Genomic DNA, 24,137 nt, shown 5'->3' on the forward strand with positions numbered 1-24,137 from the left:
AAATTTTATTAATTAATACTCTTTATACTTTATAATTATTTATTATATAATAAAGATAATCTCTAAATATTAATACTTTTAAATACCTTATAAAAGTACTTTTAATTATAGTATAATTATAATTAAAATAAAGTTTCTTAATAGCTATTAATAAATTATTAAATTTAAAAATTAAAAAGGAGAATTATTAAAGGGTAATTTTACTTTATAAAAAAGTCCCTTAAGGAGTATTAATAGAGCTAAATCTTATATAAATAATTATTTAAAAGAATAAAATACTTCTTTATCTATTTAAATTAAATAACTTTAAAAATTAACTTTTTTATAAAAATACTTATAAACTACTTATAAATTTACTCTATTAAGTTAATATAGTTTATAAATCTACTTTAATAAATCCTTCTCTTTTTATTTAAAAATAAAAGTAATATTTTAAAGATTATATCTTTAAATAAATAAAATAAATAGTCTATAAAAATATTAATCTTTTAATATAATATATAATATAAATTTTATAATACTTTATAATATCTAAAAATATATAATTTAAAAAACTAATCTATCTTAATATTAATAATCTTTAAAAACTTATAGTTTATTAAAATTATAATTTTAATACCTTAAATTTAATAAAACTAATATTATAAAGTTAATAAAATTTTAAGTAATTTTATTCCTAAATAAAATATTATATTTATATATTAATAAACTTTTTAAAAGTATAAAACTAAATATAAAATAGATTCTTAATTATAAAAGTAAAATTATAAAAAGTAATATTAATATAATATTTACTTATATTAAATTTAATTATAAAAATAGCTATTAATTAAAAGTTTTATAATTAAAAGGTTAATAATAATATTTTTAATTTTATATTATTATTTCTATACCTTTTAAAAGTATAATAATTTAACTTTTAAAGTTACTAATATAATTTATAAAAATATTAATTTATTTAAAATAATTATTTATTAAATTATAAAAATACTTAATAATATTAATAAAGTTATAAATTTTAATTATAATTATTAATATAAGATAGTTATAAATAGTAATAACTTTTACTAAATTAATAATAATATTATTTTTAAAATAAAAATTAAAAACTTTTATTTAATAAATAAATTAATTTTAAATATATTTAAAATAAAGTTATAAACTATTAATTAAATAAATATAATTAATATATACTTATAAAGTTATTTTATAATATCTACTTAAATAATTATATTATTTATTAAATTATATATAAACTTATAAAGTTTATAAAAATTTTTAATAAACTTTTAAAATATAATTAAAATATTATAAAACTAAATAATATTATTAATTATTTATATAAGTTAAATAATATAATAAAAGTAGTTTTTTTATAATCTTAAAGTTTAATTAAATATATTAAAAGCTATTCTTTAAATTTATAAAATATATTATCTATAATTTATTATATATTAAATTTAATTTATAATATTAAATATAAAATATATATATTTTTAATATAATTATTTAATTAATAATAATTATAATAAAATATTAAATAAATTATTTAAATTAAACTTTTTTATATATAGTTATAAGTTTTTAAATATAAAATAGAAAAATAAAAATTAGAATTTTTACTTTTATAAATAAATATATCTTTATAAATTTTAATAAAATTATATATAACTTACTTTTATAAGGAATTAAATTATTTAAAAAATAAAAAGTTTATAATTACTTATATTAATATAATAAATAGTTTTAATAAAATATTTATATAATATTACTTTTATTAAATAAATTAAAAACTTTAAAGTATACTTTTAATATAAATAGTAATTTAAAGTTATTTATAAAAGTATTTAGGTATTATTTTAAAGGTAAAAAAGGTTTTAATATTTAAAATATAGTTTTATAATTAAAAGCTTTAACTTATATATTTTAAAAATATTAATTTAAATTAATTAAAGAAAGTAAATAAATAAAGAGTTTTATTTTATATATAGTATATTATTTATTAATAAAAGATTATTTTTAAAAATAAGTTTATTTAAAAATATATTATTAAGGATTACTTTATAAAAACTATAAAATCCTTAAAAGTCTATTAATTATAATAAATTTTATAATAATAAAAATATTTTTATAATTAAAGAGTTAATATTATTAATATTATTTATTTATATAGGGTTTATAAAAGGTATAATTTAAGTTTTATTATTAAAGATTTAAAATAATAATAAGTTTAAAAGTTATAATTAAAAAAGTATAAAAGTTATAATTATTAATAAGTTAAGTATAAAAAGTTATAAAATATTTTAATACTTTTATAAGGTAATTTATTATAAAAAAGTAGGAGATTATTAGTATCTATTTTTATATAGAAGGTATTTTAATAGTTTTAATCTTTTAGGTAAATATTATTAAAGATTTCTTTTAAGAGGTTTTTAACTTCATTATTATTTTTATATAGAAAGTAAGGTTATAATATTCTTTTTTATTTAAAGTTATCTTTAATAAAATAAATTTAAGTATTTTTTTAAATAATTTACTTTAAAATAACTTTAACTAATTATTTTATTATATTAATTTATAATTATATTATATAATTAATTAAATAAATTAAGTTATTTATTATTATAAAAACCTTTTAAGGATAATATTTTAATTAGTTAATAAATTATAAATATTTTTAAAAAAGTAAGTTTAACTTTATAATTCTTTATTTAATAATTTTATTTATTATAATTAAAGTAAATATTATCTTTTTAAACTATAATAATATAAACATTAATATATATTATCTATATATTATAAGTTAAATTTTAAAAATAAAGTAAATAATTTATTTATTAATTTATAAATCAAAGATTATTAATTATATTAATATAATATTAACTAGTTTAAATTATATAATTTTTAACTTTTAATAATATTTTAGTTAACCTTTATATAATAAAAAGGGTAGTTATACTATAAAGTTAAACTATTATTTTAAAAATAATAAAGATTTTTATTTAATTATCTTATTAATATAAACCTTAATATATTTAATAAATTTCTTTATAATTATTATAATTACTAATTAAAATAATTTATTAATAATTTTAATATAAATATTTAATTAATTAATAAAAATATTTTAAATAAAATAATATAAATTATTATAAATTATTATTATAAAAATAAAAGTTTAAAAAATATTTTAAAAGTATTAAATAAAATTAATATATAATTTATTTTATAAGGTAGAAAGATTAAAAAAGTATAACTTAAAAGTAAAAATATTATATTAATTTAAAATCTATATAATTACTTTTATAAAAATAAATTAATTTAGTTTATTAGTAAATATTTATTTAATAAAATTATTAAAATTATTTAATAGTTTTATAAAGACTCTATTTAATTATAATTTATAAGAAATTATAAAAGTATAAAGTTAAACTTATATTCTTTTAAACTTATTAAAGATAAAAATATCTATAATATTAAGTTAAAAATTCTTTAAAAGAAAACCTTTTATATTAAAAGTTTTAAAAAGTTAATTTTATTAAATAGAATTATTATAAAAAACTTTTATAAATAAACCTTTATTAATATAATAAGTTTCTATAAAGGGTTATATAGTTAATATTAAAGATTAATTATATTATCTTTATATTAACCTTAAAAGTTTAAAGTTATTAAAAGTTTATTATTAAAAGATATAAATTAATTAAAATAATAATTTTATTTACTTTATTTAATATAATAAAGAATTATATTTTATTAAAGTATATAATAATTAAATTAAATTTTAATTAATATAATTATTTTAAATAATATAAGCTATTTTAATAGTTTTAAATTTAATATTATATTTTACTTAATCTTTTAAATTATTATTTATAGTTTTATTAAATTAAAAAATAAATATTTAAAGTATTAAGAAAGTCTATAAACTTAATATATTAATTAGTAAGCTTCTTAAAATATTCCTTTAATTATAAATTTATTAATATTAAACTTATAATTAATAAGTACTCTTTAAAAGAAATCCTTTATTAAATTAATTTTATTAAATATTATAAGGTATTAAATAAAAAAATTAACTAAAAATAAAAATTAATATAAAATAATAAAACTAATATTTATTAATATATTCTTTTAACTTAATTATAAATTAATTATATTAATAATAATAATATAAAAAATATAATACTTATTATTAAAACTTTTAACTAATTTAAAAACTATTTATTTATAAATAATAATTATTAATAAATAAATATTATTATTATTTAATCTAATAAATAAAGTTCTCTTCCTATAATTATTATTATTATTAAAAATAATCTAACTTTATATAATTAAAATATAAATATTTATTTTAAATTAAATAATAATTAAATTAATAATTATTTAAAAGTATATTTAATAATATTAAAATTAATTATAATTATTCTTATTAAATATAAAAATAAAATAAAGTTCTCTTAATAAAAATAATTATTTTTATATATTTTTACTCTATACCTATATATTAGAATACTAGAATTTATAAGGAATCTAATATCTAAAAGTATAAATAGTTAAATTATTAATTAAAAGAATTAGCTATCAAAGGGCGCCTATAAAAGTGTGGTTTTAACTACCTGCAGGGCCTGCTTACGTAACTAACTACGGATCCACAAGCATGGAACAGACGAGCTACCTTGCTACTTACATGTGCATCCTCCGTATACGCCCTCTCCCTGCCTTGAGGCCTGTTACAGAGCACTGGCGCGAGCACGGTCGGGCGCAGCGACACATATATCCGCAATCCTAGCCTTGGGCTTTGAGCATGCTGCCTGCGGCAGCCCAGCGACGGCGCTGGCAGAAGAGTTAGTCTGACACATAGTGTGCTGAGTACCTAGGTATATAAAGGAGGCCACGCTGCCCCTTACGCGCGGTTTCCCTTGCCCAGTCCCTCTTCCTCAAAGGGCATTGCATGCTTAGCATCTTGTGGTGTATATAACGCCAAGGCAACGCATACCGCAATGAAGAACGACTCGACTTAAGCTGGTATTTAATAGGACGTGTTTGAGCGCAACTACGGGCTCTAGGATAGGCAAAGTGATCGTCTAACTGTAAGCCAGCATCCTGAATTAGATGGCAACAGCAGCGAAAATGAGTTTCCTACCTCTGATTCTAATAAGTTCATGACACTCGCCCGCCGCTGGTGCGATAGTAAGTGGCTATAACGGCACCACCATTCCTATCCGCGTTGTTTGCTCATCGAGAAGCAGTTCACCGGCCGCAGAAAGCCGAGAAGCTGAAATGTCAACGACCCAGACTGAGACGATCACGCCCCATCAAGATAACAATCAGAAACAGCAAGAGTACATCTAAGGCCGTGCGACGCTCAGCTCGCATCGCGGCGAAATGAAATCGCGAGATGGTGACGGAGTGATTTCAGGACCTGCTACTAGTTAGCATTCCTGAGGTTCGGTAGTAATTGTGAATATTTCGTAAAGAAAATTGGATCATGCCCTTCTTGTGTTTTTTCCCCCTAAACTCGATTGTCAGGACCATGATTGTGATGAGGGGGAGGACATGGTAATTAGTAGGTATTTATGAAGACGGGCTGCCCGGTGACCGGTCCCAACAGGCAGGGCGATGACTGGTCAGCGTGAAGGAGGAGACCTTAAAACTTGGCCTCAACAGAGTGACCGGTCAGCTCGATAGCTATGGGGACTGGTCACATTTAGATACTGGTCAGCATCCCAGAGGCCATTACTGGTCAGAGCTGTAACCAGTCCCAAGTGAAGAGGCCATAACTGGTCAGAAGGCATTAGCCGCAGCCTTGCCTAATTAAAGAGCAATAACTAATTAATAGCGCAGCCAAAGGAAAAGAATCACCAGTAAACAAGTTGGGGAGTGTACTTGTGATTACCTAGGTAGTAGTGCAACATGCACATCAAGCTCGGCCAGCTTTCCGTCACAGGAAAAGAGTTGAAACACGATATTTATGATGCCTACTGATATTTTTGTGGTGGTATTAGAAAAGAAAACGAAACACTCGGCTACCAAGTTTCGCGCGCGAGATCAGATTCGGAGCATCCGCAGACATGCAGTGGGGCGAGAACTGATCAAATTGTGGGCATTCGTCTCCAAGTCTTTGTAGAGAAGATGATCATAAGGTAGGTTCACCCTTATAGAACCATCTTGAAACTTTCTTCCAGCTTCTGCGATGTTCCTTCGGCGCGGTCCACGGTGTTGTCTTCCGACGCGATGAGCACCGAGATAAAGCGCGCCCACTCTCCTGACCGGTTCTCCCACCTATCATTTTATCAGTATCGTGCACAATAGGGTTAACAGAGAAACAAAGCCCAATCTTACGCATGCAATGTGCCACGCTGCACGACTATGTCGCCAACATTGCAGACTGTCTCCCGCAGCTTGCCCGACACGTCCGAAGTGCCAGGGTCATAGGCCTCATCCGGGGTTATGAGAACCATAGACCCCTGAAGAAATATGATGTAATCAGTCGTCGTGGTCCGATGGTTTTCACGCATCTCTGGTCAGCAAGCCGGGCCAGCGAGGAAGACATTAATTCCAGGCGCGCCCTCCTCGACCTACCATGGGAGCTTTACCACCAGGCGGGATCTCGTTGTATCTGACATTCGCGCCATGGGGAAAGCAGAGCCCACCGTTCGGGATTGGCTTCACGGTTATGTCGGTCCCGGTATTTGAAGTGGGCACTTTCTCGTGCGTGAAGACGGGCCGTCCGAACCACAGCCCGCCCAGTTCCGACACGAGAGGGAGCTCCTCGCTGACTACTTCGACTGCCGGCTCTGAGTTGTCAACTTTATTGAGACCCTCCGGGACGGCAAGGTTGGAGGTCACGATGCGACGCGGTGCGGGTAAGGGGCTCATCTTCTTGTCCTGGGGATAGTCAATTGTGGGTTTGGGGCGTGATGCAAGAGGGAGTGTGCCCTTCAAAGACGCCTGACATCGGGTTTCGAAATTTATTTCAACCGTTGAAAATGTTCAGGTGCCACCCATCACCCCTCAACTGCAGCTCGTACAGGCCGACCAACCAAACGCAAGTCTCGGACTCCCCCCGCATGCAGGATTAAGACCAAGTACCTCGCAGAGTGTCACTTTTGGGTGTCGGTGAGCTTGCCCAGACGTCGCCTTCCTGAATTCTGTGAGTAGTCGACTCCTGATTCGCTTTCCAACCAATAAAGTCACCAAATCTGCATGGATTCCCCCCTTGCCGTGTCGCGCCGGCTTCCGGTGCCTGCTCCCGGTCATACGACTTGTGAGATCCAACACCCATGGCTACCAACATGTCTTTTTGGATGCTGATGACTGCCCTAGGTACTCTGCACTTGCCTCCCGGAAATTTATGGTTAGTCAACCCGAAGGAATGCTGGATGAAGTAATTCCGTCACCAGATACTCCTATTGTCCGAAGATGCGATTACAGAGTCTCATATACTTCATATCAAAGAGCAGGTTGTGCGATCTTGGTTGGAAGAGCCAGAAGGCGTTGCGGGAACAGCTCCATAGCAGTTTGACAGAGGTATTCCTTGTGGTATTGGAAGGATTCACACCGCCGCTCGTCAATGTACCCTTCGATGGACTGGAGCCGCAGACTCCCCGCAGCTCTACATATGCAGTTGCGAAGTCCAATTCAGGAGATCACGGCCGACAAAAAAAATACAACATTGTCACATATTCTACATGACTGAGCGGGTAGGGAGGCATTCCTGGCTGGTTATGGTTCTTTTCCAAATGCGATCAGTTCAATTCCTCTGAAGGTTTGCCTAGAGGCGACCCCTCAAATTCCCGTGATAGCGTGAGAAGAGAAATGGGTCTCCAAGACAATCACGTGCCGTGTTGGAGTGCAGGACTGAGAAGTTGTTTGATGACGCCGAACCGCCGAGTATTCCGCTAAGCGATTTTCTCATGCTCTCCGTGTTGATGTACATGCTTGTTCATCCGAAATGGACCAGAACGGCAAAAGTTCATCGCACGATGTCCATGCCGACATCAACTACTTCCCGGCCACAGGGAAGGTCATCTCAACCGAGGAGTGGCAGCCTCGCTATTTGGGAGTGAGCAATGAGTCCACAAGAAAAATGACGATCCACGACATACGCGGCATCGAAGACAGATTCAGCCTCGATGAGAACGGTTTCAAGTTTGTCAAGCTCCCCGGCAAGCACAGAAGCACCGATGACGACGAGACTATCAAGACGCTATGGTACCCAGAAGTCTCTGGAGTCATCAAAGACCTGTAAGCCATCTGGACAGGATTTGCAATGCACCGCCAGCAAAGCTCACCTCGGGTCTCCCAGGACCGGCGCCTCGACCGTCCACGTGTTCAACCACTGCATCAGACAGTGCAACGAGCCAGTATCCAAGGGCAAGCTGGACCCATCGGGCCGCTGGCTAGCCGCTGCGTCAGGGCACCCGCACGTGGATTATGCGGCACGTCCCGAGGACATCCAGGGCACGCTAGAGGAGCTCAGGTTCCCCGCCGAGATAGCCTCGCGCCTCGAGTCCTCGCCGCGGTTCGCCTTCGTCAACGCCTGGCGGCCCATCAAGACGGTGCAGCGCGACCCGCTCGCCGTGGCCGACGCTTCCACCGTCCCGGACTCGGACTTCCAGATCCGGGAGCGCAGGTTCAAGCCGAGCGGCGTCAGGTCCGGCAACTACGTCATGTCGCATGGCGCACGGGAGGATCGGCATGCCTGGTATTACATGCATGAGATGGGGCCGGACGAGCTTGTGGTATTCAGGAACTACGATACCAAGAGGGACGTGCCAGGCTGGAGGTGTCCACATACTGCGTTCCAGATTGATGAGACGGGGGACATGCCTGTCAGGGAAAGCATCGAGATCAGGGCTGTTTGTTTCTGGGACTGAGATGCAGAAGTTAGTCGTGTGTTCAGTTGGTGCCATTGGGTTTGAGATCGACCCGGTTCTCGCATCTGCCAGTGAGGTCTAAGCATCCCCGTATCAATCTGGGGACTGTGCAAGAAATGGAATTCGATTTGGTTCCGTGTTTTTTGCTCTAAAGAAATGGTATCAAAAACATTCATGAGTCCTTCATAATTGGAGCTACCAGTGCAAAACTTCCATAGATGATCCGGCAGCAGCGTGATTGTCCACATCTGATCGTCCTGGTCCCCTTTTCATGTTCTATCCAACGCCGATATTCCTTGATCTTTCAGTATTTGGCCAGGGCAGGCGCTGCTCTCTTCGTCATTATTTACCGCTTCACCCCATTTGCAATCTTGTCAAAAACGAGGCCTCCGATTGTGGACTTCATGATATTCCCAATGGCACCGTGGTTCGGGTTTTTGTCGATACCGGTGTTGATCACAGCCGCGCTTATCGCGGCGGTCGCCACCCTGACGCCCTTCTCCCCTACCCAATCACCCGGCCTGCTCCTTTGTCGGAATGCCTCGACAGCTGCTGCTGATAGACCAGCTTTTATCATCTGATTGCGTTTCTTCTTGTTGTCCACGGACGGGTCACGGCCCCTGTGTCCATCGCGGCTGCCACGCCTCGAGGGAGACCGCGGCTCGCTGTGGTGCCTCCGGCCGCCCCGATCGTGTCTTCTGGATTTGTGGTCAGAGGACCGTGGTGGATAGTAGCGGTCTTCGTCTTCGAAGTACTCTGCAGATCCGTTGGCGTCGTTGTATGTGGATCGCCGGGAGGGAGCCGGTCGCTTGGCACGGCCACGAGGTTCCTCGTCGTATAGGTCGATCGAGTCCCGATCATCATCGTAGTATCTGTCCCGGTCCCGCCTCGAGGGCCCCCTGTCTCGTCGCGAGGACTGGTGTCTTGAATGTGCCATTGCGAGTTTGTGGTGCGTGGAGGAGAGAAGTCGGGTTTGGTTGTGTCGAGAGAATGAATGAAGTCGAGCATTTGAGAACCCACAAAATCGGAGTCCCCAATGTGACGTACCCCCCTTGAACGTCACACACTGCACAGCTCGTCCGCAGTCTGCTTTTGCATCAGGTTTCGCCGTGGTGTGCGCCAAGGGATTCACTTCCAGGATTACTGCTCCATTGTCATCCAATGACGGCGGCTCAGGCTGCCACTGCCGACTTACCCGAGTCACTTCTAGGCCTTCTAGTCAAGGCTTGATGGCGGTGTCGCTGCCTGTTCCCTGTTTCGCCAGAGGCCGCCGTTGAGACCTGAATGCAACGTTTGGACAATTTGTAGGCGACACCGAGCGGCATTTAGGGCTAGATACTTAACAATTCCCAATATAGTGTAAGCCCCTACTTAGTAACTTTCTTATTAAACTACTTATATATATAACTATCCCTATTTAGGTATTAAGTAAAAAGTTATTTACTAAGGTTAGAGGTCATTACTACTTTCCTCTTTAAGTATAGTTAATTAGTAAGAAGAAGTTAATATTATTACTATTATAATAAACTATATATTATTAACTTATATTATTAAATTAGTTAACTATAATATTGCTAATTAAGTATATTTTATTTACCTATAAGCTATTATAATAAAGCTTAAATCCTTTATTAGTTATATTAATAATAGTATTAAGGAAGACTTTTTAGAATTTAATAGTCTTTTATAAGCTAAATATATAATATAAATTATACTTTTAAAGGATAAGAGGTTATTATTAGAACTATATAATAGTAACTTCTTTAAGCTAGCCCTTAACTTTTTTATAAAACCTATTAATTAAGCCTCTTACCTATTAGAAGATATATTAATCTCACTACTAGCCTAGATAGCTAATAGGAAGCAAAAGGCCATATTATTAATAATAAGGGTACCTATATATAAATAATAATATAGTCTAATTAGCTAACTATTATCTTTACCTTAAATAGTTTAAGTAGCCTTAATTAAATATATAAAACTATAAACTTAGCAATTTATAAAGCTTTTAAAAAACTATAAGAAAAAGGGTTTACTTAATTTAATAAATTTATATTAATAAAGACCTATATAGAATAAAATAATTAGCGTTTTAAAGAATAAAAACCTAACTTAATAGTATTTAATAAAATTATTAAAAAATAAGTATAATAGTAAAAAGAAGTAGTATAAATATTTTATTACATTCCTTAACTATTTTAGTATAATATATAATAAGAAAACTAATATAATAAAAAGCTTTAAAAAGAATTTCTTATTAATAAAGCGCTATTATTTAAATGTAATATAGCTTTAGAGTATACTATTTAAAAATAGGGCAGTCTATAAAGCCATTTTTTAATAAAAATTAGCATTAAATGAGGAGATTAATACTCTAATATTATTAAAAGGTTTTAAGGCTAATAGTAAAGTTAATAATAATTTAGAAGAAAAGGAGAAAAATAAAGTTATATAAATATATAAGTAAGGCTATAATTAACAAAAAGACTCTAATAACCTAAATCAAGCCTTTAAGATTAATAATATATTATTATTTCCCTTTATAGCTAGGCCTCCTTTTTTTATAATAAGTTAATAAATTTATAAAGCTACTAATAACATTATAAATACTAAACTATCAACTTTTATTAATTAACTTATTAACTTTATAAAGCTTAAAATAGTATTAATTATTATAGTAAATATAACTACTTACTATTTTAAAAGAATAATTAACTTAATTAATATAATAATAAGGTAGTAATATTTTATATATATAAAATAAAAGGTTTTTTTAACTATTAAAATATAAAATAGTTTATTTAATATTATAAAGAATATTAAAATAGTATTTTAAGTATAAAATTATAATAGTTAAAAGAAAAAAAAAAGTAGGTTAATTAGGGTAGAAGGGTTGGTAGGCTATAAGTATACTTAATAAGGTAGTAATAATTAAAGGCTATTTATTAGTTTAAATATAAATTCTATATCTTTAAAAAGTTTTTTTAAACTATATTCTATAAAAATTTAAAAATATATATTTTAAAACTTATAATCTCCTTTATATAACCTATTAATAATTAATCTTTATTCTTTTATTATATTAAGATATATTAAAGTATTATTAAAATATAAGAAATTTAGCTATTTTTAGCTATAATTAATAAAGCTTTATAAAATATTAAACTACCTAATTTTAGGTATATTTAAACTCTTATATCTCTCTAACTAATAAACTAAATTTAATTTTAACTTTAAATTTAAATATAAAATAGTTTAATTAATAAAAATATTATTTTTAATATTAAAATACTTTATTTTAGTTAAGTATATAAAATTAAATATTTTTATTAAAAGATACTTAAAGGTTAAGTTTTAAATAGCTTTATAATTAATTATACCCTTATTAACTAATAAACTATTAATATTTTTATAGATATACTATTATAAACTTTTTTCTTTAACTACTATAATAATAAGGCCTTTTATAATAGTTTAGTTATATTTTATTATTATTACCTTTTTTAATACTTTTAGTTTTATTTAATAAACTATTAGCCTTACTTTATAATAATAAATATATAAAATAACTTACTTAAAGCCTTACTAACTACCCTCTTCCTTCTCTATATTACTTAAGCTAAATATAAAGTTTTAAAGCACTATATAAATATAAATAAACCTAATCTACTTTTTAATATTATATTTAAATATAAAAACCTATATAATCTTCTATTTCCTCTTTAATAGACTAAATACCTACTTAACTATAATATAAAACTAAATATAATAAAGGTTATAAAGTTTTTATATTTAATAGCTTTTATTTCTCTCCTTTAATTCTATAAATAATACTATATTAATAAAAATAATATTAAAATACTCTTTTATAATCTAAATCTAGTATTTATTAAATAAAATCTATTTAAAAGAATTATAAAGCCTTTCTTAAAGACTATATTAAAAGTATTTTATTACTTATTAAACTCTTAGTATTAATTAATATATATATAAATAATTTATTATTTTTAATTATAATAAAAATATTTTATAATATTATCTCCTTTTAATTTCTCTACCTTACTTATTTATTTAAAAGTATAAAGACTATAATATATATATTATTAATAATATTAATATATTTATTAAAGTATATATTCTTTTTATAATTTATACTACTTATTAAACTACTCTTTAAACTTTAAGTATATAAATACCTTAATAAGAACTTTAAAATAGTATAAATACTTCTTTATAATTCTATTAATAATTACTTAATATAATAAAAATAATAAGTATAATTCTATTAAGCTTCATTATAGGTATAAATAAAAAAATATTATTAATTAGTATATTATTATTAACTATTTTATATTCTTAAGAGGTATATAGTCTATTAGTTAAATAAAAGGTTTTAAATATATATTTTAATATCTAAAATATATTATAAAACTACTTATTAGTACTATATAAAAGACTATTTACTAACCTATTTATAACTTTAAGCTAAATTTTCCTCCTTTAATAATAATAATATCTATAAAAGACTATATTTAACTTAAATATTAATCTTTAAGTTTATAATAATATATTATTATATAAATAGTTATTATTATATATATTTATTAAACTTATAGGTAATTTATTATAATAATAAATAGTAGAAGCTAGTTAATATATTATACTAAAATTTATATTATATTAGTTTTTATTTTTTAGTATATAAATTAATTATAACTTTAATTTAATAGTAAAATATATATAGATTTTTTTTTAAAATAGTTATAGTTAGTAAGGAAATTATAATAAGGTAAGGAGTATATATTAAGTCTTAATATAGCCCTATATGAGGAGGAAATTCCACCTATAGACAAGAAGTACTATTAAATAGGAAATAGAGGTATTATTAAGCCAATATCCTTACTAGAATACTATATGTGTGTTTACCACACTACACTGGGAATCGTCGAGCATCTGGCCCTTAATGGTCTCCGCCACGGTCGAGTCTCACCCAAATCTCGGCCCTGCCAAGCGCGGGTATGTCTTCTTAGCGCGGGTACCCGTTTTTTTATATTTCTCAAGCAAAGAGTCTTTACAGAATTTCTTAGACGCAACGAAACGCTCAAGAGCGTAGCTATCAAATCATAGTCTTTTCCGACTGGAGACGAGTGATTTTTGATCGAATTCCAGACTGGGAACACAGATAGGACCTAGTGCATTGCCAGATAATGCGAACCCCTCGGCTTTTCTCTGCATCCTGTGCTCAAGTGGCAGAATTCTCAGGGGCTTGCATCAGCTCAAGGAAAACAAAGAGAGAGAGAAAAAAAAAAAAGGCAATACGAATGTTTCATAGTCCAGTCTAGATTTAATGAGTGACTAATGTCTCGGACTGATAGGCGGACGGGCTCTTAAGTGAGTACGTCCGCTGTGTGCGACCTCGCCAGAGGTAAAGCTGTCTTAGAGGTCCTGGAGAGTTTTCAGCTTTCCAAGCCATGAAATCACAACCAATGGCCACCTATGGAGTGGAATGTCTGCTTATGCTTTGACAATTGGCGGACTGGTCTGGCCCTCTCCGTACGAAGGACGAATCTACAAAGTCAAGAACAGAATGTGAAAGAGGAGAAACACACCGTACATCAGCCACCAGTGCGATTCCACCAACGACAGATAGAGTAAACCATTCTCAAGATCAGAGTGTTCGTTTTTAAGCAATTTCAATAGGAGATACACCTCGATCGGTTGAGCAAGTCGATAAGAGAGTCAGACCGTTGCAGCTCTATGTCCTGGGGCCATGTCAAGTGCTTCAATGTACTACTTGACCCGGACCGGATTATGAATATGAGTTTTGGAATTAAAAATGGTCCAGGTCTCATCTCGGTCCCATTTTAGGACACGCGGCTCCTTTTGTACGCAATTGATCTGTGCCGCAGCGCTACTGTCGCCACGCCACTATATGTGTAACGCTGAATCAACCTGCAGGAGGATCTCTACTGTAACTTGGTTCTCCTGGACAAGGGGCCCCAATCATCCCACCCAGGCAACCAACCAGCCTACCAGCTGGCTCACAGTCTTATCCTTCCGAGAGCCCACGCATTAGGCCCACCCAAAGATATGCAAGAGTTGGAACCTTTTATGTGACGACAAGTAGATCCCAGCATCTCCTCTCCGGCCTGGCTCTAGCAACGTCAGCCAACAAAGGAGTGCAAACAAATCATCGATACCTGGGGTACATAGCAACGCCTCAGCGCCTGGGGCCCGATATCGGCACTTCACTCTCTAGAATTTTGGTTTATCCCTGCAATGATAGGTCATTGTAACGGCGCGGGTGATAAATCTACCTCTCCCAGTATCGCGAACTATTGAATCCAGAGTCACCCGATAACCTCAGCCACGACATCCCAACAGCCCTGCGATTACCTCGTGTCGAACGACTAGCCAGGCTGCGAGCATCGGTATTCTCTCTATTCCGATCACGTGCATCAGCCAGCAAGGGCGAAATTGTTTCCTTGGATTCGCTGATTGTCTCCGCGCGCTCTTGAGTCACTCGCGCCCCAGCCTTGTTCGCCTCGAGGTCTATCTCCTTCAAGCTAGGTTCCTCGATGGCTTCTGGTACCTGGAATGGGTCCACGAGCGGGTCCCATGTTATCATCGTTTGGGTGCCCCTCGTGATCATCCTGGCCTTGGGCCTTGGTGCTCCGTTGTCTAGGAAGTGAGGTGGTAACATTTCCTCGTACGAAGGTGATCGCAAGGGCCCAACAGATGACCGTGTAACGAAGTCCTTGATAGGTTCGAGAGGTTTGGAGCCGAGTGGATCGGGAACCGGCCACTCCTCAGGCTCGGGTTCTCGGGGTGGCCCGTCATTTACTGTGGAAGAAGGCAACGGCGGAAGGCTAATTTCCTGCTCGCCAATTGTGCTGGTCTTGGACTTGAATTGTTGTGTCAAAGATTTAAGCGTCGAGCCAGTCATCGCAGTAGGGATGAGCAGAGATTCCCCTGGTAGCTGCCTGGGTCCGTGACGGACGTCCTCGACGTTCATGACCTGTCCATGCGGGCCTTTCATATGTTCATCTGCCGCGTCGGGTGGCGCGACCCCTCGCATGAAGCGCGCGACAATCGGTCTCAGAATAGGCAGGCTGGTGCACAAGATGGCTGTCTCGAGCTCCGCGAGGGACCAGAGAGCTGTCTGGACGTTGGTGAATGTCGGATCCGGTGATGAGGCGCCGTGGCGAAGTGTTGGGATGCGCACAACCGAGATTATGACGACGACGAAGCCGAAACAGAAAATGCCGATGAGCAGGTATCTCTGGCGCCGTAGCAGGGGCATCTCCCACAAAGGTTTCAGTGGGATGGAGAAGATGATCAAGTCCGTGCCGACATTGATACATGAAATTGCGGTCCCTATTGGTGTTCAGCTTTCTCTGATCACCCTGGCCATGTGTCTTCTGCTACCATTCGAAGGTGGCACCATGAACGCTAGTCAAATAGAGTAAGATCTCGCGTTTTCAACAGAGGGTGACTTACAGACTGGAAGTGTCGGAACACAGATATCCTTTAAGTGCGGATTGTTCACTAGGCCAGTGGTCGGAACACAACTCAGCGCGTAGAGGATGTTCTGTCCAATCATCCATAAGAAGGAGAAGAACGCAAAATAGACGCAAATTTGTCGGACCCTTCGATCGGGGAAAATGCGATAAAACTGAATAAGAAATGAGATCTTGACGACATTGAGGCCCACGCTGTAGAACTGGATTACAATGAACAGCGATAATTCAAAACTGTGGATTTCCTCTTTGGTGAGGTCCGTGATGTGCCGCCCCAAGCCTGAATTGATTTCTGCGCCGAGGTAAGGTCAGTCTTATTCGTCATCAAAGGCTAGACCGTACGCCTACCAAAGTACGTGGCGATTGAAGCACCCACTGCCATCACCTGTTCGAACTTTATCAACTTGAGTTCATGTGCTAGTGGTGTTCTGTGGGACAAACCCATGCGATGGACACGGTTAGGTCATCCCAACCCGCGGAGCCTGCCTTCAAAAGAATGCATCGGATGTAAAGTCGTATACCGACAATCACGGTCGTGAAGAACAGGAGGCCAGATGTGATGGCGATCGCCAGCTGTTGATGTGTGTTGTGGATGACTCCCATTTTGTCTGGTTCCGAGATGGAGCTTCCGCCACTTGAGCTGCGAAGCCTGCTTTAGGAGAGCCCAAGCTTTTCGATTGCCAATGCTGAGGCCTGTTGTTGGCGTCTTGTGTTGATTTGTTCTTGGAACCTGTTTGGCACAACCAATTCTAAAACATTTCTTGAGCGTTTCGATGGACGACAATTGCGGATGAAAAATTGGGTCGACTTCTCCAACGCTATTGAAGCCTCACGACCGCAAGGATGATAGAACATTTGGGCAGAAATGATGCCGGGTCATACGGGCCATGGGCGCTTCGGAAAAGTCGCCCATCCCAAGTCGCAAGCAAGCTCAAGGTTCAAATTTCGCTGAGTTCGTGATCTCCCCACACAAGCCGGGTGAGCCAGCTGGAGATAGTTGTTGGCCTTGTCTGTGCAGCACACCATCGCTCCGTGGGCCCCTTCTCCGATTCGCTGCCGGCGCGCATTGGGAAACATCTATGTAGGATGTGTTAACAGCGTTCCGAGCTACCCCGAAAATTTGTGAGCCTAATAATAGCGAGTGCCTGCGGCGGGTGTAGGCAAAGAGAGAACTTTGACTTTTCAGCTAATAAATAACCTTTGTACTTTTAGGCGCCATGACTGTCCAGATACCTGGTCACATTGGACCTGGACTTCCTACTCCTAACGATTCAGTTTGTCGATCTCTGTCACGTAGCAGACGTCACAGAACACACTTTCCGTTTACTTTGACGCGGTTCTTTACGTATAGAATACAATGACAGTGAAACGAAGTAGAAGCGGCTTTGGTGGCAAGCGGAGATGCTTGATACTTGATGGCGACGCAGGAACAACAAATCTCGTGTCTCAAAAATGGCACAGGAAAGCTCTCACATCCATTTCACTGCTCTCAATACTTGATCAAATTATGTCAAAGCTAAGATGTCACCATCCACATTTGCAGCTGTCAAGGAAGGCTTCCGTTCATATCACACCGACAATCTGGACCCGCGAAAGCCGCCGGTTTCGCCCTCGTACTTCGAAGAACCACTAGTTGTCCACTTGTAAACTTACAAGGCTGTTTGTTTCCCCATCCTCGTGTTTTCGATTGTTCTTTCCATAACGTCATCACAGTATGCAGTCTCGGGTTGGATATAGATGTTCTTGCCGTTCGCCACGACAGCCTTCCCGAAAAGCTCATCCGAGGTGGCTTTCGTGCCGTTGGCATCGACAATTTCGGCTCCCTCAGCCAACTTCAGGACCGTATCGGTGATGATCGACAGCGGCGTGAATACGTCCACTGGTAATGAGTCCCAGGCACGGTCTGGTACAATATGCGTCCTCACTGCACCGGGACAAAGCGCGTTAACACGGACTCCGTCAAGCTTGTAAGAGTCGGCGACAGTGCGCATGAATCCCAGGATACCGACTTCAAGGTCGAATCTCGTGTCAGCATGTCCTTGATCAAAATCACGCGTGTGGGAAATTGGTGCAGCATAATTACATTTCGAAGCAGTGTAAATCGGTGCCCAGTATGCTGGCCAAAAGCTGGTAGAGCTAGCATTGATCACGATAGAACCTTTGCCCGGCGACAGGTTGATGTAATGACGTCCCACATGGACCGTGTTGATGCAGCCTTTCAGGTTGATCTCCACTGCTGCGAAGTCTGGGGGCGGAGGACCGTCAATACTGTCGTGCTTTGCGAAGAGGTTGGATGACTCGATGATGCCAGCATTCGCAAACACAAAGTCCAGTCTGTTTTTTCCGGCAACGAAGGCGCTTTTGAACGCTGCTGTCACCTCGTCGTAGTTGGTCAGATTGGCTCTATGGTAGGTTGCGTTCGAAAGCGATTCTGCAGCCTGTTTGCCCTCGTCATCCCTGATGTCGATTAAGTTGATCTTCCATCCGCCCTTTGCATCCAGAGCCTGGGCCACTGCCAGACCTATGCCTCTACCTGTAGCGTTATTAGAAACGTTATTCGAGTTTGGGACAGTGGTTGAGTTTAGGTCGTTAGCGTGGTCGAGGAAGACTTACAGCCACCCGTGATGACGGCCACTCGGTCAGGCCCGGACGGCATTTTTAATTGGATTTTGTTGTAGCTAGTTCCGATAGAAGCCAATCTAGACCAGCTTGTGTTGATGCTACTCGTAGAACGATGGATATATAAGTAGTTACTGCTGTCCAAGAGCTCCACGGTTGTTGTTTCCTGCTTTCCCCTCTTCTTTTAAGAGAACGGAAATTCGCGTACCCAAGATCGGAAGGCGCGTACCCAACTATGACTAAGCAGTGCCCCAGCCAATCAGAGGACTTTATTTCATTTCATTACACCACCCAAAAAGTGTTTTTTTACATCCCCCCTATTATACTCTATAACGAATTCTCTTCCCACCCAACCACACTTCCTAACTACTATACTACTATAAGTTGAATTAACTATCTAAATACTAAAAACTATTAATTAAAGATTAAATTTTTATTATATCTATTTAAATATTATTTTTTAAGTATTATAGTTAATAATATAAATACTTAATTACTTTAAGTTTAAATTATAATAATAGGTAGATTATTATAATTAGAATTATAATATTATTATTAATAATTATTATTTTTAATACTTTTAATCTCTTTATACTTTTAAAGCTTTTTAATAATAGATATAATATTTATAAGGAGCTTAAAGTTAAGTTAAATAAAGCTATAAAGTTAGTTAATTAGTTAATAATTTTTATAATTTAAAATTATATTAAAAGGTTTTAGTTTATAATTATAATATATAATAACTTTTAACTTTAACTATTTATAATAATATTATAATTAAAGCTAATTATATTTAATAAAATTTATTTATATAATTAAAGTTATAGTAGGTAAGTAGAGGTTTATAATTTAAAAGGGAAGTATATTTATTATAGGCTTTAAGTAGTATTTAAAATAAAGTAAGGTTAGATTAAGCTAATATTAAATTAATATAAATTTCTTTCCTAAACTATATATAACCCTTTTATAATAAAATTAAAGAAACTTAAACTTATATTTTAATAAAAGTATTTTATAATAATATTAGAACTTAATATAATAAAGTTTTAATTAATAAAATAAAGGAAAAGAGTTAAAGTATCTATATATTAATATAAATAATATTAAATTAATTTTAAAAGTAAAATTATTAATATTATTAAACTTAAAATAAAAGGAAAGTATTATTAATATTTTCTAATATAAAAATAATAGATTATATAAATTTAAAAGTAATATTTTTATAATATCTTTTCCTTAATTATATTTATATAACTAATAATAAGAAGATATTATATTTTTAAGGTATAATTATAATATATATAAAGAAGAACTTACCTTTATTTTAAAATATTATTAATAATAAAAGAAAATAGACTTTTAATAGCTTTTAGAATAAGTTAAATTACTATTAATAGAGTATAAGGTTATAAATTTAAAGGTTATTATTATTAACTATAATATTATTTTAATTAATACTATTAAGTATATATTTCTTTATATTTATTATTAATTTTATATCTTTTATATTAATATAAATATTATCCTTAATATTAAAAATAATAGAAAGTATTAAGCTTATAAAGTATAGAAAAAAAGTTAATAATAAGGAGGATTTAAAGAATAAGGATAAAAATATAACCTTATTTAATACCTAATAAAAATAAAATAATAATCCTATTAAAAGTTTTAAATAAAATTCTCTATACCTATTAAATTCTATTTAATTTATTTAAGTTTATAGAGTATTTAACTAATTATTAAGTCTTTAATTTAGTTTAATACTACTTATAAAAGGAGTTTTTAAACTAATAAGTAATAATTTAATATTTAAAAATTTATTATATAAATAAAAGAGAGAGGTTATAATTAAATAAATAGTTTATAAAATTTATAAAGTTTTTAATTTTAATTTATATATAATATCCTTAATAAAAGTATATACTAAAAGTTTAAAATTTATTTAAGTTATAAAATAAAGAATACCCTTTACCTTATTAAGGTTATTTATAAGGCTTTAAAAAATATTATTTATAACTTTTAACTAAAAAAAATATATTAAAAGATATCCTCCCTTTAAAAGTTTAATAAATAAAAATAGTTAGAAAACCTTTTAGTACAAGTCTTATAGGTAGCTCTAGATTTTCTCTTAAATACTAAAAAGTATACCTTATAAATACTTAAGGGTAAGGTTCTATAAAGTAACTATTTATAATTAACCTATACTTACTCTATATTTATATAATATAGCTTAATTTATATTAATTAAATTACTAATAAAGAGGAGGTTAAATAACCCTTTAAGAAAGTTAATATATATAAATTCTTTTAACTTAATTATAACTTATTAGTTAAAAACCCTTTACTTATAATTTATTTATTAGAGTAGGTTAGATTAATTAAGGAATATTTTTATAAAATAGCTATATTTATAACTAATAAAATAAATATCTTTAAATAAAATAAAAGTTAAATAATAACTATAATAAATAAAAAATAAAGTTAATAACTATTAATTTAAAAATAAGTTAAATAATAAAATAAAGATAATAATAACCTCTTTCTAATAAATAAATTTAGCTTAAAAGTAAAATAACTTAACCTTATAATTTTTAAACTAAAAGGATATTTATAATAATAATATCTAATAAGTAACTATTTAATAAAACTAATAGCTAATAATAAAGTTTATAAAATAAATAAACTATTAATTAAAGTAATAATTTACTTCTTTAAATATATTCTTAAATACCCTATTAATAACTAAAAGTAATATATAAAGGTATAAAAGACTATTAATTAATTATTATAAGTAAACCTAACTATAAATAATATTACTAATAATAATAAAAGTATATAATTAGAAATTAAAGTATATATATAATTAAATATAAATTATACTTAAAATACTATTAAATTTAATTATAGAGTATATAATTTATATAATTTTCTACCTTACTTTTATAAATTAATAAGGAAATATTATTAAATAGTAGTTATATATAGTAACCTTACTAATTATTATAGTAGATCTTAATTAAAATAAATTTATATATATATATAGGCACTACTTAGTTATAGTTGGGTACACACCTTCCAATTTTAGGTACGCGAATTTCCGTTCTCTCTTTTAAAAGTCTTCGGCTCGTTTGGGAACGTTTTGGAGCCTTGGGGAAACGGGATGTCCCAGTTCCGAGGAGACATGCCAATCCGAGTCCTTTAGAAACATGGCAGGGGACAGAAGTACCTAGGTACAATTTTGGGGCGAGGAATGGAGGTCACGATGGACATTTCGGCATTTTCGGGCTCTTTACGCGATCATGGTGCTTAAAAATCCAACATTGAACAACACAAAAGCGTACCGGTACTAGTGCCAAGCCTGCGATGCCTTTGGCTCTTCATGTCTCGATATACCCCAGCTAGAGTTCTGTTCATACCGGTTTGGGAACAAATGAGTTGAGATGGCTGGGAGACAAAAGTATCTGAATTATGTCTGCTGTTGGGGGCCAGTCTTGGCTGTGCAAAGGACAATACTTCCTCGATTTGAATTTGCTGGTGGCATGATACCTTCCAATAGAGAATAACAGGGGTTGTACTAAGCGTATTTCCAAATGGTCTATAAAGATTAGTACTTAGGTATGTTATTTGCCGTGTAGAAATGAACCAGTGAATCCTCGCGTTATAATGCGACTCTCAACTCCAGTGATTGCTCAACTTGAAGAGCCTGATCTGACCAGAATCCCGTCACCTAGGGACGCCCCTGCTTGGATTGCTTGCTGCCCAGGTGCACGAGAAACAGACATGCGTAACAAACGCATAGACAATTGTGCCAGACCATGGTACTGCTAGCTTGTACGTACTCGAGAACACGCGTGCAACTGCGTAATTGTCCGGAATCGTCCCGCGATTGTCCCGGCACATAGTGACATCCCCGAGGCATGAGTCGCCAACCGGTGCAGGGGCTCAGCCATCGGGACCTAGTGTAGATTTAGTTTATAGATCTTGTTAATCTTGACAATCATTATCCACATCGGCCACCCCTGACTCGATCTATGCCGGGTTCAGCGATCATTCTGGCCCACATCCAGGAAACGCTTTTTTCTTCCAACATGCCAGCCTTGAACCAAAAATGCGCTTTGTTCACGGCCTCAAACTTGCGTGACTCGGAGCTTTGCCTGTCAATGAAAGGGACTTCAGGAAGTCTGCCAAAATCGTGCGAGTATCTACCGAGGCAGCAGGCACTCCCTCTCGGCCGCCAATACCCGGTCCTGATCAACCTCGTACTTGTACTCAAACACAGCTAGGATGAGCAAAATGAAGCGGAGGATCCTGGTAAACAATTAGATATTAGCTCGTAGGATTTCCCTCCACCAAGGGGTTCCAAGGTTCTGGAGTCTCACGGCAATGCAAAGAACAGCCCAGACCCAATCTGGTGCTGCATGGTGTACCACGGCCCATGCCAGTACCACAGCCCGTACCAGTCCCTCGAGCAGACCAGCGCAAGGGCGCCGATGGCGTCGCCCGCGATCAACATCGGCAGCGCAGACAGGAACCAGCCCCGGGCCTGCCCGCACAGGCAGGCGATCTCTATCAGGTCGATGAGGATCAGGTAGGCGAGCTGGGTGGTGCAGGCGTGGGTTGTCAGAATCAACTGTGTGAGAGCAGAAAGGCACGGGGTGGTCGCTCACTATCACGTAGCTGGTCGTCCAGTTGTAATCCGGGTCATGCCGTATGCAGAGGAAGACAAAGCTGAGGACCTCTAGGATGATGGCTGTCAGGCGGACTGTGCCGGGTACGATACCGAGGCGCCGGAGTGGGCCGGGATAATGATGCATGTTGGGAGGCGGTTGTGGGTGAGTATAATCGCACAGCTGGTAGGGCCCTGTGGAAATGATTGACTTTTCTTTGCCCAAAAAATGAAGCAGTCGTCACATTTCTGATATCGTTGTTGTTTACGGTTGCGGGCGGGCTGTATGTTATGTCTCACTGTTTGAAGGGGGTTGCTTACGACGCGTCGGAATTGAACATGTAAGACGGGATGATTTTGCCCTATCACTTCATCCCCAAAACGGGTTTGATACAATTTCCAACAGGTCCACTTCGATCCTTTTCAGAGTCACCTTCTTACTTCATA

The 24,137-nt window shown here is 33.8% G+C and overlaps 6 protein-coding genes across 6 annotated transcripts; 1 reads left to right on the forward strand and 5 right to left on the reverse strand.

Moving 5' to 3' along the window:
- Window positions 1–5,900: 5,900 nt before the first annotated feature.
- KVR01_005772 (uncharacterized protein) lies at window positions 5,901–6,962 on the reverse strand. The gene is made up of 3 exons (XM_044782274.1): window positions 6,589–6,962; window positions 6,349–6,473; window positions 5,901–6,288 (listed from the first exon to the last, which is right to left on the reverse strand). Exons 1-3 carry the CDS (start codon window positions 6,883–6,885, stop codon window positions 6,162–6,164), a joined length of 549 nt encoding a protein of 182 aa, XP_044644575.1. The 5' UTR covers window positions 6,886–6,962; the 3' UTR covers window positions 5,901–6,161.
- Window positions 6,963–7,932: 970 nt separating this feature from the next.
- Window positions 7,933–10,168, forward strand: KVR01_006327 (uncharacterized protein). The gene is made up of 2 exons (XM_044782251.1): window positions 7,933–8,253; window positions 8,315–10,168. Exons 1-2 carry the CDS (start codon window positions 7,961–7,963, stop codon window positions 8,883–8,885), a joined length of 864 nt encoding a protein of 287 aa, XP_044645130.1. The 5' UTR covers window positions 7,933–7,960; the 3' UTR covers window positions 8,886–10,168.
- On the reverse strand, window positions 9,232–9,822 carry KVR01_006098 (uncharacterized protein; the record flags this gene model as incomplete). The annotated part of the gene is made up of 1 exon (XM_044791203.1): window positions 9,232–9,822. One exon carries the CDS (start codon window positions 9,820–9,822, stop codon window positions 9,232–9,234), a length of 591 nt encoding a protein of 196 aa, XP_044644901.1.
- A 5,030-nt stretch (window positions 10,169–15,198) lies between the features above and the next one.
- KVR01_006157 (uncharacterized protein) lies at window positions 15,199–17,008 on the reverse strand (the record flags this gene model as incomplete). The annotated part of the gene is made up of 3 exons (XM_044792360.1): window positions 15,199–16,262; window positions 16,386–16,697; window positions 16,879–17,008. 3 exons carry the CDS (start codon window positions 17,006–17,008, stop codon window positions 15,199–15,201), a joined length of 1,506 nt encoding a protein of 501 aa, XP_044644960.1.
- An 874-nt stretch (window positions 17,009–17,882) lies between these two features.
- Window positions 17,883–19,175, reverse strand: KVR01_006305 (uncharacterized protein). Its single transcript, XM_044794442.1, has 3 exons — window positions 19,019–19,175; window positions 18,489–18,938; window positions 17,883–18,413 (listed from the first exon to the last, which is right to left on the reverse strand). Exons 1-3 carry the CDS (start codon window positions 19,059–19,061, stop codon window positions 18,055–18,057), a joined length of 852 nt encoding a protein of 283 aa, XP_044645108.1. The 5' UTR covers window positions 19,062–19,175; the 3' UTR covers window positions 17,883–18,054.
- A 3,630-nt stretch (window positions 19,176–22,805) lies between these two features.
- On the reverse strand, window positions 22,806–23,983 carry KVR01_006039 (uncharacterized protein). Its single transcript, XM_044787957.1, has 3 exons — window positions 23,692–23,983; window positions 23,404–23,621; window positions 22,806–23,332 (listed from the first exon to the last, which is right to left on the reverse strand). The coding sequence occupies exons 1-3, from the start codon at window positions 23,836–23,838 to the stop codon at window positions 23,227–23,229; spliced, it is 471 nt and encodes a 156-aa protein (XP_044644842.1). The 5' UTR covers window positions 23,839–23,983; the 3' UTR covers window positions 22,806–23,226.
- Between the last annotated feature and the right edge of the window lie 154 nt (window positions 23,984–24,137).

This window comes from Diaporthe batatas (assembly GCF_019321695.1).
Source record: "Diaporthe batatas strain CRI 302-4 chromosome Unknown Contig00006, whole genome shotgun sequence".
NCBI classification, from domain to species: domain Eukaryota; kingdom Fungi; phylum Ascomycota; class Sordariomycetes; order Diaporthales; family Diaporthaceae; genus Diaporthe; species Diaporthe batatas.

Bases quoted from the DNA above. Each gene is read 5' to 3' on its own strand.
- KVR01_006305 (XM_044794442.1), bottom strand. From the start codon at position 19,061: ATGCCGTCCGGGCCTGACCGAGTGGCCGTCATCACGGGTGGCT. The intron at 18,939-19,018 runs GTAAGTCTTCCT...ATAACGCTACAG, and splicing joins GGCCGTCATCACGGGTGGCT to GTAGAGGCATAGGTCTGGCA. The intron at 18,414-18,488 runs GTAATTATGCTG...TCGACCTTGAAG, and splicing joins GATTTACACTGCTTCGAAAT to TCGGTATCCTGGGATTCATG.
- KVR01_005772 (XM_044782274.1), bottom strand. From the start codon at position 6,885: ATGAGCCCCTTACCCGCACCGCGTCGCATCGTGACCTCCAACCTTGCC. The intron at 6,474-6,588 runs GTAGGTCGAGGA...ATATTTCTTCAG, and splicing joins CTGGTGGTAAAGCTCCCATG to GGGTCTATGGTTCTCATAAC. The intron at 6,289-6,348 runs GTAAGATTGGGC...ATAAAATGATAG, and splicing joins CAGCGTGGCACATTGCATGC to GTGGGAGAACCGGTCAGGAG.
- KVR01_006327 (XM_044782251.1), top strand. From the start codon at position 7,961: ATGGACCAGAACGGCAAAAGTTCATCGCACGATGTCCATGCCGACATC. The intron at 8,254-8,314 runs GTAAGCCATCTG...CGGGTCTCCCAG, and splicing joins TCTGGAGTCATCAAAGACCT to GACCGGCGCCTCGACCGTCC.
- KVR01_006039 (XM_044787957.1), bottom strand. From the start codon at position 23,838: ATGCATCATTATCCCGGCCCACTCCGGCGCCTCGGTATCGTACCCGGC. The intron at 23,622-23,691 runs GTGAGCGACCAC...TGCACCACCCAG, and splicing joins GGACGACCAGCTACGTGATA to CTCGCCTACCTGATCCTCAT. The intron at 23,333-23,403 runs GTGAGACTCCAG...ATTGTTTACCAG, and splicing joins GGGCTGTTCTTTGCATTGCC to GATCCTCCGCTTCATTTTGC.